The sequence below is a fragment of the Pygocentrus nattereri genome, chromosome 18 (genome assembly GCF_015220715.1).
Source record: "Pygocentrus nattereri isolate fPygNat1 chromosome 18, fPygNat1.pri, whole genome shotgun sequence".
NCBI classification, from domain to species: Eukaryota; Metazoa; Chordata; class Actinopteri; order Characiformes; family Serrasalmidae; genus Pygocentrus; species Pygocentrus nattereri.
The window spans coordinates 11945625-11958310 of NC_051228.1; the positions used below are offsets into that span (position 1 = coordinate 11945625).

Here is a 12686-nt window from a genome sequence, read left to right on the forward strand (position 1 = left end):
CACTCAAGGGGTTCGATCAAAAGTTATCATAAATCATATGTAGTGTGATATATATAGTTTCAAAATGAACCCTGTAATATTAACAAAATCAAACCCTTCCATCATGAGACTGTGAGTATAACAATATGCAATCATCCAAGATATTATATTCTATAGGCTATATTTCACCACTAGTCACATTGTCATACCCGTCATTTCTGGTGCCCAGGTCATATGACACTCACCAGATCTCAGTCACCTGAATTTTAGATTACCTTCACCAGTTTCTATCAGTATTTATACCTCCTTGTTTGTGTGTCCTTGCTGAGTTTTGTATGTAGTTCATTCCCTTCTCTACAAAGCGTTCCTTTTTGCAGTCGTGTTCTTCTCATGCATGACCTCATTTGCCTGTTTCTTTGATTGTGATTTTTGCCTTGTCTCCTGTATTGATCTGCTGTGCTTTGACCCTGGACTGGGACCTGGTCCCAGTTACTTCCTCCTCCCAAATGCTCACTCCAGTAACTACTATCTCAGTTTGTCCAGTATGTAAGCCTGAGGTTTATGAAGTGTAAAGGTTTTCTCCTTCAGTGCTCAGTGTTTTTCAGCAATTCCCTGCCTAGCACTGATCAAGCTAAGATAGACTTGAGATCATGAAACCTTTCTGGCAAGGCTCTAGAGTGGGCTACTGCAGTTTGGGACATCAACACTAAGACAAAAAAAATCTGTGTATAGTTATGTTTTGCCAAGTTTTTGAAAATGCTCATGACTGCCAATCCAGTGGAGAGGTATTACTTACCCTTAAACAGGGAAACTGATGTGCTTCTTACGCCCTAGAGTTTTCCACTGTAGCTGCTGGCAGTGGCTGGAATGAACCCGCACTACTCAATGTGTTCCGGAGTGGGTTAAATCCCAAAATTCAAACTGAATTAGCCAGTTGCGATGATGAACTGACTCTCGACCAACTCACTTCCATGTCCATCTGTCTGGATTAGCTGTTGAGTAAACGAGCTGACCCAAGAGGAATGCCAATGCTGTCTCCAAAGTCATCTCTGTGTGCACTGTGGGGATCCTGGCACATAAAAGCTGAGTGTGGACTATGTCCACAAACTATTAAGGCACCGGCCCTGGGAAAGCAGGTGGAGTTTACTTTGTGCACTAATGTGGTGAGTGTTCCCACAAAGGGGTTGGTCACCAAGTAATTTTTTTATTCAAGTCTGTTTTCTGCCAACAAGTTTTTCTTACTGTTGCAGCTCTGATTGACTACGGAGCAGAGGAGAACTTCATCCAAGCTGACCTTGTCCATCATCTTCAGATTCCCACTGAACTACTGCCTCAAACCCTGAAGATCCGTGCCCTGGATGGACAGCCTATTGGATGCGATCCCGTCTCCCTCAGAGCTACCCCAGTCAAACTCCAAACTAGTTTTTTGCATACTGAAGACATTTCCCTTTTAGTTCTGTCCTCCTCTGACTATCCTCTTATATTAGGTTTACCCTGGTTAGAGAGGGATGATCCAGAGAGTTTCTTTCCTGGGTTATGTTATCAGTTCTAATGGTGTCATTATGAATGACGAAAAGGTTGAAGCCGTAACCAGCTGTCCAACTCCCCAGTCAGTAAAGGACCTTCAGAGGTTTCTGTGGTTTGACCATTTTTACCGTCGGTTTATCTGAAATTTTACTTTGATTACCGCACCCCTTACTGCTCTGTTGAAAGGATCACCTAAGCGGTTAAGTTGGTCAAATTAGGCTCAGGCTGCTTTTGAGTCTCTCAAATTGGCTTTCACTACAGACCCCATTCCTAGACATCCTGACCTGGAATCCCAGTTCATAGTTGATGTTGATGCCTCAGAATCTGGTGTTGGGGCTGTGCTTTCCCAGCGCAGTGATACTCCGCCTAAACTTCATCCCATAGCTTTCTTTTCTCATAAACTTTCCCCTGCAGAACAGAACTACGGCATTGGTGACGGGGAATTGTTAGCAGTTAAGTTAGCGTTTGGAAGAGTGGCGACACTGGTTGGAGGGTGCAGCTCACCTGTTTGTTGTACTTACAGATCACATGAATCTTGAGTATTCAAAGAATGCTAAGCACCTTACCTCCCATCAGGCTTGTTGGTCATTGTTTTTCTCCCGTTTTCATTTCTCTATTACTTTCAGTCCAGGCAGTCATAACACCAAGGCAGATGCTTTGTCCCGAGTTTTCTCTACCATGGATGGTGCATCAGAGACACATGTTCCTGAACTTATCCTACCTCTGTCCATTACTGTGTCCACTAAGTTGGGAATTCAATGAACAAATCTCTCGTGCTAATGCTAATCACAACCTTATAGAGGGCTGTCCTTCAGGTAAATTGCCAAAAAAATACCAATCTGTGACCGCCTCATTACCTGGGCTCACTCCTCTCTCTCATCTGGTCATCCTGGTGAGGCTCATACCTTAATTTCTACTCACTATTGGTGGGAAACCATGAGATCAGATGTCAATTGTTTTTTGTCCTCATGCTCAGTTTGTGCGCAATGCAGAACTCTTAAGAGTCTTCCTACTGGTAAGCTCATGCTGCTTCCTGTACCTGAACGTCCCTGGTCACACATTGCTGTAGATTTTGTAACTGATCTTCCCTCTTCTGAGGGTAACACAACTATACTCACCATAGTAGATAAATTTACTCCTCGGGAGAACCCTGTGTGGGAGGACACCTACCAACACATCGCCATGGTTTTACAGTGCTACAAGGAAAAAGCTAACAGGCAGCAGGGTGATGCATCCTCCTTTCAAATAGGAGACCGGCTATGGTTGTCCACCAAGGACTTCAGGTTTGAGGGGAGGTGCAGGAAGCTCCTGCCTAAGTACATTGGTCCATTCTGCATTACTGCTAAAGTCAACGATGTTACGTACAAGGTGAAGCTTCCTGCCCAGTATTGTGTGGCTAACTCGCTTCATGTTTCTTGCCTTAAGCCAGGTCCTGTGGATGAAGGTTCGCTCAATGACATTCCGCCCATGGCAGTTAAGCGTCGGGACGCTTAACTGCCATGGGACGAATTTGACTATGGAGTTAGTGTTGTCTGCACAGCTGGAGGAGGTCATTTTGAGCACTTGTAAAATTACATAATAAACTTTATGGTCACTTAATCTATTTACGGTTTACTACATTGTTCTGTAATGACTTGTGTGAAACACATTTTTTGCACGACGCTAACTAGAAAGTACAAAAAACATCCATCCATCCAGTGCTGGAGCCTATCCCAGCAGTCTTCAGGCAGAAGGCAGGATACACCTGGACAGGTTGCAAGTCCATCACAGGGCAGACAGACACAGACAGTCACTCACACCTAGGGGCAATTTAGCATGTCCAATTGCCCTGACTGCATGTCTTTGGACTGTGGGAGGAAACCCACGCAGACATGGGGAGAACATGCAAACTCCACACAGAGAGGACCGCCCAGCCAGGGAATCGAACCCAGGCCCTCATTGTTGTGAGGCGACAGCGCTATCCACCATGCCACCGTGCCGCCCCACAGGACAAAAAACAATATATATGAATTAGCATCATATACAGGACATGAAGTGAAGCCATTTTTCATTTAATCCCCTTCATGGGATTCATCCACATCTTCATCCACATCCATGTATGTAATGGACAAGCCTATTCCCGTGTCCCCATACTCTGCCTCCTCACTGGAGAACGTGTTGGTGGGATTGAGAAGGTCCTCAAAGTATTCCTTCCACCGCCCAATGACGTCTTCAGTCGAAGTCAGCAGCACACCATCTCCACTATATACAGTGCTAGTGGCACACTGCTTTCCCCTTCTGAGTCGCCTGACGGTTTGCCAGAATCTTTTCGGAGCCGACTTAAAGTCACTTTCCAAGGCCTCACCGAACTCTTCCCACACCCAGGTTTTTGCCTTCGCAACGACTGAAGCCGCAGATCGCTTGGCCTGTCGATAACTGCCAGCTGCCTCTGGTGTCCTACAGGCCAACCATGTCCGGTAGGACTCCTTCTTCAGCTTGACGGCATCTCTCACCTGGGGTGTCCACCACCGGGTTCGAGGATTACCGCCCCGACAGGCACCAACTACCTTGCGACCACAGCTACAGTCAGCCGCTTCAACAATGGAGGAGCGGAACATGTCCCATTCTGAGTCAATGTCCCCCACCTCCCCCGATATCTGGTCGAAGTTCTGACGGAGGTGTGAGTTGAAGATCAATCTGACAGGTTCTTCTGCCAGACGTTCCCAGCAAACCCTCACTATACGTTTGGGTTTGCCTGGTCTGACTGGCATCTTCCCCCACCACCTGATCCAACTCACCACCAGGTGGTGATCAGTTGACAGCTCAGCTCCTCTCTTTACCCGAGTGTCCAGTACACATGGCCGCAAGTGCGCTGACATGACAACAAAGTCAATCATTGAACTGCGGCCTAGGGTGTCCTGGTGCCATGTGCACTTATGGACATCCTTGTGTTCAAACATGGTGTTCGTTATGGACAAACTGTGGTTTGCACAGAAGTCCAAAAACTGAACACCACTCGGGTTCAGATCAGAGAGGCCATTCCTCCCAATCACACCCCTCCAGGTCTTACTGTCATTGCCCACGTGAGCGTTGAAGTCCCCCAGTAGGACAATTGAGTCTCCAGGAGGAGCACTTTCAAGCACCCCTTCCAAGGACTCTAAGAAGGCTGGGTATTCTGAACTGCTGTTCGGTGCATAAGCACAGACAACAGTCAGGACCCGTTCCCCAACCCGAAGGCATAGGGAAGCTACCCTCTCGTCCACCGGGGAAAACCCCAACATACAGGCGTCGAGTCGAGGGGCTATGAGAAAGCCCACACCTGCCCGCCGCCTCTCACCATGGGCAACTCAAGGAGATTGGACCCAGAGCCCAAGCTGTGTGTTGAGGTGAGCCCGACTATATCTAGCCGGTATCTCTCAACCTCGCGCACCAACTCAGGCTCCTTCCCCACCAGTGAGGTAACGTTCCAAGTTCCAAAAGCCAGTTTCAGCAACCGAGGATCAGAACGCCAAGGCCCACGCCTTCGGACACTGCCCGATCCACAATGCACCGCACCCCTACTACTGCCCCTCCCATCGGTGGTGGGTCGATGGGAGGGTATATATATATATATATATATATATATATATATATAGTGTGTGTGTGTGTGTGTGTGTCTGTCTGTAAAATATTTAAACACTACACTGCTCTACACAGGCTTTGGGTAGGTATAGGCTTAAAATGATGGACTACCAGCCAGAAAACTGACAAGGCAAACACATGTACATGCTTTTAACACAATCCTCTTCATCATTCACACACCAAACAGGATGACACAAGACTAATGTAATATCTGGAGAAAATAAAACTAATGTCAAAAAGTGTATTGTAATGTATTACATTGCAACTGCCTTTATCCAGTATGTATATACACATCATGTATTTTAAGTGTTTGTAAAAACAGGGTTGGAATGTTGAATAGTGTGGTGAAGTTGCCATTCCAGTGAGGATTTATTTGTGGATACAACCTAGTATTTCTAAACCTGGAGAACTACCAAAAGGTTCTTAATGCATTTGGTCCATTCCAGAAAAGGCTTTTATCCAAGGATTTTAACATTTAGAAAAAAGGTATCTCAAGGTGACAATTTTGTTAGGATATGAAAGTGAACTGAATTAGAGTTTTTGCTATTTTGAATGTGAAATCTTTGATCCTCAATATCTCAAGTGTGCTAAACACATATAGAAAATAAAAATTCTTGAAGAAAGAATGAAGAAAAGGTGACAAATGTATGAATGTAATGTCTGGTAAGAAATTGTGTGATAGTCTTGTTCCTCACTGTTATTTGGTTACAGTTGGGGGGCAGTTGTGGGCTGGAGGTTAGGGATCCAGCCTCATGACCAGAAGCCGGTTCGATCCCCAGAGCCGACAGCACGACTGAGGTGTCCTTGAGCAAGACACCTAACCCCCAACTGCTCCCCGGGCGCTGCGGATTGGGCTGCCCACCGCTTCGGGCAAATGTGCTCACTGCCCCCTAGTGTGTGTGTGCTCACTAGTGTGTATGTGGTGTTTCACTTCACGGATGGGTTAAATGCGGAGTTGAAATTTCCCCATTGTGGGACTAATAAGGGCATCTTAATCTTAAACTGTGACTATTACAGCTACGCCTTGAGTTCTAGCCTTGAATTTCAAACATCATAAATGTGTACCAATCAGCCAAATTTCCTGGTCAAATAAACACTCTCACTCATACTTTCACCATCATAGTTGTTTTATTCACATACAGACTTCTCAGGACAGTGTAAAAAAGCGATGTTTTGTCACATGTAGCTATAACAAAATTTCTGTGCTAGTAACCAATTTGACAGTCTCTTTTTGATAATAGGCTCTATGTGAGCTAATGGACTTTCATCTTGTCTTCTTTAATGACAGTTGACTAGTTTTGCATATGCTAACATACTCCATTGATCTTCAAATACAAGTTTTAAAGTACCCATATTGTAATTTTTTCTCGTATTTTATCTGTTGCCCTGAGGTACACTTATTATGTTTGCGTGGGTTTATGAACTGAAAACAGTCATAATTCATTTTTACTATTTTGACAAATTATCTTTATCAATTTGAATTAAATAGACTACTTTTGTTACTGTCTCTTTATAATAGATATATGTAAATTGTCTCTATGCTGACTCGCTGGCCTTTATTGTACCTTCTTAAAAAAATCAGCCTGGGCTGAAACACTCCTTATAACTTCAGCGTGAACATGCAAGGCTTACATGCTGTGGGCTGAATGTGGACATATATAAATACACTTTTCATGACATCACAATGCAGGCAAAATCGAAGCAGCCTATTGGTGCAGCTTTCATATATAGACCGTGTGGACTGGAGCCTATATGCTACATTTTGAAACTTTAACAGTGCTTACATACCACATCAAACTTTTTTTATAAAAAGAAAGAGAAAGATTTTTTTGTGATGCAGTTAATATTTGAAGTGCAACATTAAAAATAATGAATATGTTATTTGAATGTTTTTACAAGCTATACATTTCTGTGATTAAGCAGACAGCTAAGATTATATTTGAATATACACCAACATTGAGTTAACACAGCATTAAAATTCTATAGACATGTTGGCAGAAATGACCTGATTAATTAAACAGATGGTAATTGATGGTAATTGGGAGACCAAATGCTATTTATAAAGCAAATTTATTAAGTGAATTTATGAAGCAAACTATGCTGTACTCTGCTGCTATACAATGTCCACACTCCCTATACTGCCAACCTCTTACCAATGAGACTGGTGACATCCAATAACAAAATAACCTTTCTTTTACAGATAAATGACAGGGTAAAAACAATACCTAAATTACAATTTTCTTTTTTACTTAATAATAACAGGTGTCTTTATAATGCATGAGAAAGCATATGTTAAACTGAAGAAAAAATTTAATTTTCAAGTTAAATTTTTTTAAATGTGTGTTTTCCGCCTTGGTAGCTGCCTCTGAAATGCCTATATTTCTTATGTATGAATTGATTTAATAATGGCCATATAACTGTAAAATTAAAGAACAACCGTGTAGGTTCAAAGTCCTTATGGAATATTTTTGTAAATATTTAAGCAATGTATTGACATTTATTTAGTAATTATTTTTTAACATTTTACCTAAATGCTAACTACATAAATGTTTTAATTTTATGCACATTGTTAACTTGCAGTATATTAAACTACATTGATGGGCTTAATTTCATAATAATAAAAAAAAAAAAATTAAAAAAAAAAAAAAAAACATTTTAAGAAACATTTTATCAGATTGAAGCAGGATGTCAGGGATTTTAGTCATTTGTGAGAAGAAAAAAAATGACTGATGCACCGCTTCATGCCTGTAAGTAAAACTACTGTTATTATACCATTTTAATTCTTTGCAATGCTTTTCAAATTATTTTCCGTTGCAAAGTTTACCTTGACACGTTTATAGAGTACTCTAATAGACTGCAATACCTCCTCTGTCTTCAGAGTATATATGATGGGGTTTAACATAGGTGGAATTGTTTGTGTTAGGACTGAGTTGATTATTCTAGTATTTGGATTTATGTCTGTTGTATGAGCAGTAATATAAATGCTAATGATGGGAAGATAATACATGGCCACTAATAAGAGATGGGAAGTGCAGGTTTTCATAGCTTTCATTCGATCAGCACCCTGTGAGATCTTACTCAAAGCAACACCAATACAAACATAGGAGAGAGCTATTAGTAGCAATGGAAAGCAAAAAACAACAGAAATATTGACATAGGACATCATGTGGTTAGGAGAATTATCATTACAGGCTAGTCTGTAGACAGGGCCATGATCACAGAAATAACTATTAACTGTAGTAGATCCACAGATGGACAGTCTGGCAATCAAAGCTATACGGATAGAAACAAGAAATACAGAGACAAGCCACATAACGCCAATGATCAGAGTCATTATGTTTTTGGTGACAATAGCATGATACCTCAGAGGAAAACATATAGCAATTACTCTGTCAAAGCATAAAGCAAGCAGAGTAAAGGACTGCATGGTCATAAAAACAAAAACAAAAAACATGCTTGCCAGACAGTCTTCATAAGGTATGTACTGGTTCTCACTCAGAAACATGTTTGCATACTTTGGAATAATAGCAGAGCTTCCACAGAGATCAGTGAAGGCCAAGTTAAACACAGCTATGTACTTTGCTGTGTGCAGAGTTCGTGCTAGGTATATAGTGCCTATTATAAATGAATTTCCCAAAACAGTTACAGCGTACACAAAGCATAGAAATATATAGTAATATTTTGCATGGGACATGTTGTTCAAACCACTGATGTAAAATGTGGGGGGGCGCACGAATGTAGCATTCTCAATGAACATCATGGAATTCATGTCAGAAGAGTGATCTTAAATAAAATGTAAGAAAGGATAGTTTTAGACCTTTCAAACAGTTCATCACACACGAAATAACCAAAATGTAAATGCAAATAGCAATGATTAATAGAATTTGTAACATACAATACAAAATATAGCAATAGCAAATGACCATCTGTGCAATACTAATGAATTGAAACAGCATTTATACTGATTCACAGTGGTTTACAATACCTTGTGCAGCAGGGCAGAATCTTTTGGAACAGAATTTTGGTAGAGATCAAACTGATTTATAAGAGATCTATGTCTGCGTCATCCTCAAAGCAACCCCACCACCCTCTACACCCCCCCCACCCCCCACAAAAAAAGAAAACAGAAAAAAACCTAAATCTCTCTGTAGGGATTGCTGTATGCTTCTAAAATAGAATACATTTTCAGTGAAATAGAAAATGCAATAGTGAATTCTCTCATAAATTTATCTTTTACAATAGATGATAAATCAGAATGCAGGACTGTCACGTCTGTGTCTGCAATGTAACTCCAGAAAGGCAGCAGGTCATGCCTGAATTAACTTTTTGCATAATATGCTGCCTGCCATACACCCATGTTTATCCAGCCTTTAAAGGCAGCTTAGATGTACTGTATCTTTAGTTGTTTTCCAGCTCATATAGGAGAAAAAAAATCCTCACAAATCATATTTTTTAAGTGATGAACCTTTCGGGCATTCAGAGAACTCCTAACAATTTCTTGTAATGAAAAAATAAAGTGTGTACACTATATTGCCAAAAGTATTCACTCACTCCTCCAAATCATTGAATTCAGGTGTTCCAATCAGTTCCATGGCCACAGGTGTATAAAGCCAGGTACCTAGGCATGCTTCTGCTTCTACAAAAATTCCAGCATGGTAATGTGATAGGATGTCACCTGTGCAAGTCCAGTCGTGAAATTTCCTTGCTACTAAATATTCCACAGTGAACTGTTAGTGGTATTATAACAAAGTGGAAGTGATTGGGAATGACTCAGCCATAAAGTGATAGGTCATGTAAAATGATAGATTGGAGTCAGCAGATGCTGAGTAGTGTGCAGAGGTCACCAACTTTCTGTAGAGTCAATCGCTACAGACCTATGTGGTGAAGTGTATCAGGCTTGATAAAATGTTATATATGATATTGATGATATTGGGCTCTAATATACATGTAGCTGTTTGCTGTCTGAAAGTACTATCAGAAGGCTCCATATGTTTCAACGGAGCCCTGGTTGAAAAGAGAAGGCTCTGTGTGCGTCGACGGAGCCCGAGCTTGGGGCTCTAGGATCCCAAGGGAGAGTTGAGGCCCTAGCTGCCTAGCTGCCTTGTCAGCTGTAAGAATAAGCTTTTCCAGATGTTTTCACATGTTAATGTATGGATTTTGCGTTATGTGTGTGCGTAAATTTTGTTTAAAAAGCTGAAGCATCTTGGACTTGAAGAAGATTCCACATTGGCTTCTGGGTCTCTGCAACAAGGGCTTTTAGCGCTATCTTTTAATTTGAAATAAAGTTGTTTAACGTTTTAAATTCAGATAGTGTCTACAGAGATTTCATCATCCCATCTACACAACTGAGAATAAACAACAATTTTGGCGTCACGGACTTGGACTCCAATCTGATTCTTCAGTCTTCTGCTTCCCGCTGGGGTCAACGCCTTTGCCGGCTGTTTGCGGTGTGTTTTTTTCTCAATTTTTTGGCACTGGTCTTAGCGCTGGTAGAGACTGAGGTTTCCGTTTGGATCGCACCGTGTGGATCTGATGTGGTTGTGCTTCCTCTACATCCTGGTGTTTGCTTGTGTCGGTGGGGTGTCGACTGTCTCTGCTAAATTGATTTTATTGTGGGGTGCCCGCCACAATAAAAGGGGGGAGTAAAGAGAATAAAGGGAAAAAAGAGAATAAAGGGAAAAAAAGTTAAAAAGAAGTTAATAAGTAACACTAGTAAGTAACACTAGTATGTAACACTAGAAGTGGGATTGATTGACACCATGCAAGCATAACACAGATTAGGGCTCTTTTATCTCGTTAACAGTAAGTCATGTGTTTTCCATTCGCCACAGTGTGAAACTTGGATTTTGAGAAATAAGTGTAATAGTCTAAATTTGGGGAGAACACCCTGGGCCTAGGGAATTTGGTAGTTAAAGTTAATAGAGAAAAGTGAAGGAACAAAGAGAATGAAGTAAGTGGAGAAAAGAGAATTAAATGAGGATAATCACTGTATCCCTACGTTTTTCTGAATGAAAAATGAAGTACAGTATGAATGCGAAATATCAGGCTGAGTGCCAAGTGTGTGTGTTCACGTGAAAAGAGTAATAAGGAAAAAGAGAGATAATTAAAAGAAGCCGCATATTTGGATGAAAGCCCTCAGAGGGAGGCCATTAGATGGGCCTAAATCCTGAAAAAATCACTAGGTGATGTTTTGGGTCAGTTCGTTAAGAGAAAGAACTGAAAGTGTAAATGGGAATATTCAATCAGGAAAAGTTCCCACTCTTTCACTAGTTGACGAACAGTGAATGATGCAGCTTTTGATTGAATAATTTACACTTCATAAAGGTATCAGAAATTTAGATGAAAATAAAGGGAAAAGTGAATGGCGGCAAATAGCATGCTATAGTAACGTATGAATGAGTTGACTTTGAGGATTAGATGTTGTCTGTGTTTTTTTTTTGGGATGATGCTGAGCTTGTTCTGTGTGTGTTGTAAAGTTTTTTGTTCTTTGGAAAGAAAGAGAGAGAAAAAGAAAGGGGGATTGGTCTCTCTCTCTCTCTCTCTCTCTCTCTGTGTGCTGAGTGGGGCAGTTTGTGTGTGTGTGTTCACGAAGCTGGACTTCGTCTGTGTGTCAGCCCCTCCCTTTCTGTGTAAGAAATGTGTGTGCACAGATTTGTGTCTGTGTCTGTGTCTGAGCGCCACCCCTCCTTCTTCTCTTTCTGTGGGTGAAATGTTTATGTCCTCTGAGTGTGCTGGTTTTTCTGTCGCGGACCCGCTGTGTTTTTCTTAGAGTATGGATTTATGAGAGTTGTATATTGATAAGGAATGATATTGTTTCATATGGTTAAAACTTCATGAGCCACCAAGGGGACAGTTTAAGATTTGTTAATTTGTGTACTTTACGAATCTGAGTAAATTTATGAGCCCTTGTAAACTTTGCTGAAAAAATAAATTCATGAGCCTCTCCTAAGGGGGACGTGTTTGGCTTGAAAAATTGAATGAGCCCCACAAAGGACTTTTGCCATTGTATTAGTTTTCATGAGCCCCAAGGAGGACTTTTTAGTTTAAGGGAAAAGTGTGGAGATTTGTGTGTGTTTAAGTGGTTAGGAATATATATTAAGAAGTTATTAAATAATACAATTTAAATGAAACTTGAATATTACTGATGTGAGGAGGAAAAAAGATGTATGGATGAGGAGTTTCATGTTTTGTTATACCTTTATTGGTTATAAACAGCAATAAGCCTTCTTCGGGGAACAGTAGTAGTTAAATGTGACATGAGCTCTAGAAAAGAGGACTTTTTGATTATATAGTAGGCATCTAAGAGTTAAGTAAAATCTATGAGCCTCTTTTCAGAGACTTTGGTTAAATCTATGAGCCTCCTATGAGGGGACGTATGGTTTTAATGAGCCCCCAGGAAGGACAGGAGGGTGTTATATTGCATGATATGACATTATAGTTGGGAACACAGTGATTATAGAATATAAATAACCTGTGTGCTGACAGATAAAGTGTATAAATGTGTGCATTGTTAAAAGAATGGATTGGGATTAACTGTTTGTTGTATCCTATTCACTTTTTTCTGAGTGAGCAGACAGAAC

General features: G+C 41.0%; 1 protein-coding gene across 1 annotated transcript; it reads right to left on the minus strand.

Annotated features, from left to right (window-relative positions):
* Positions 1-5213: 5213 nt before the first annotated feature.
* Positions 5214-11610, minus strand: LOC108439231 (olfactory receptor 1E1-like; the record flags this gene model as incomplete). Its single annotated transcript, XM_017717501.2, has 3 exons — positions 5214-5228; positions 7970-8760; positions 11595-11610. Coding segments are annotated over 3 exons (822 nt in total), but the record flags the coding sequence as incomplete, so codon positions are not given.
* Between the last annotated feature and the right edge of the window lie 1076 nt (positions 11611-12686).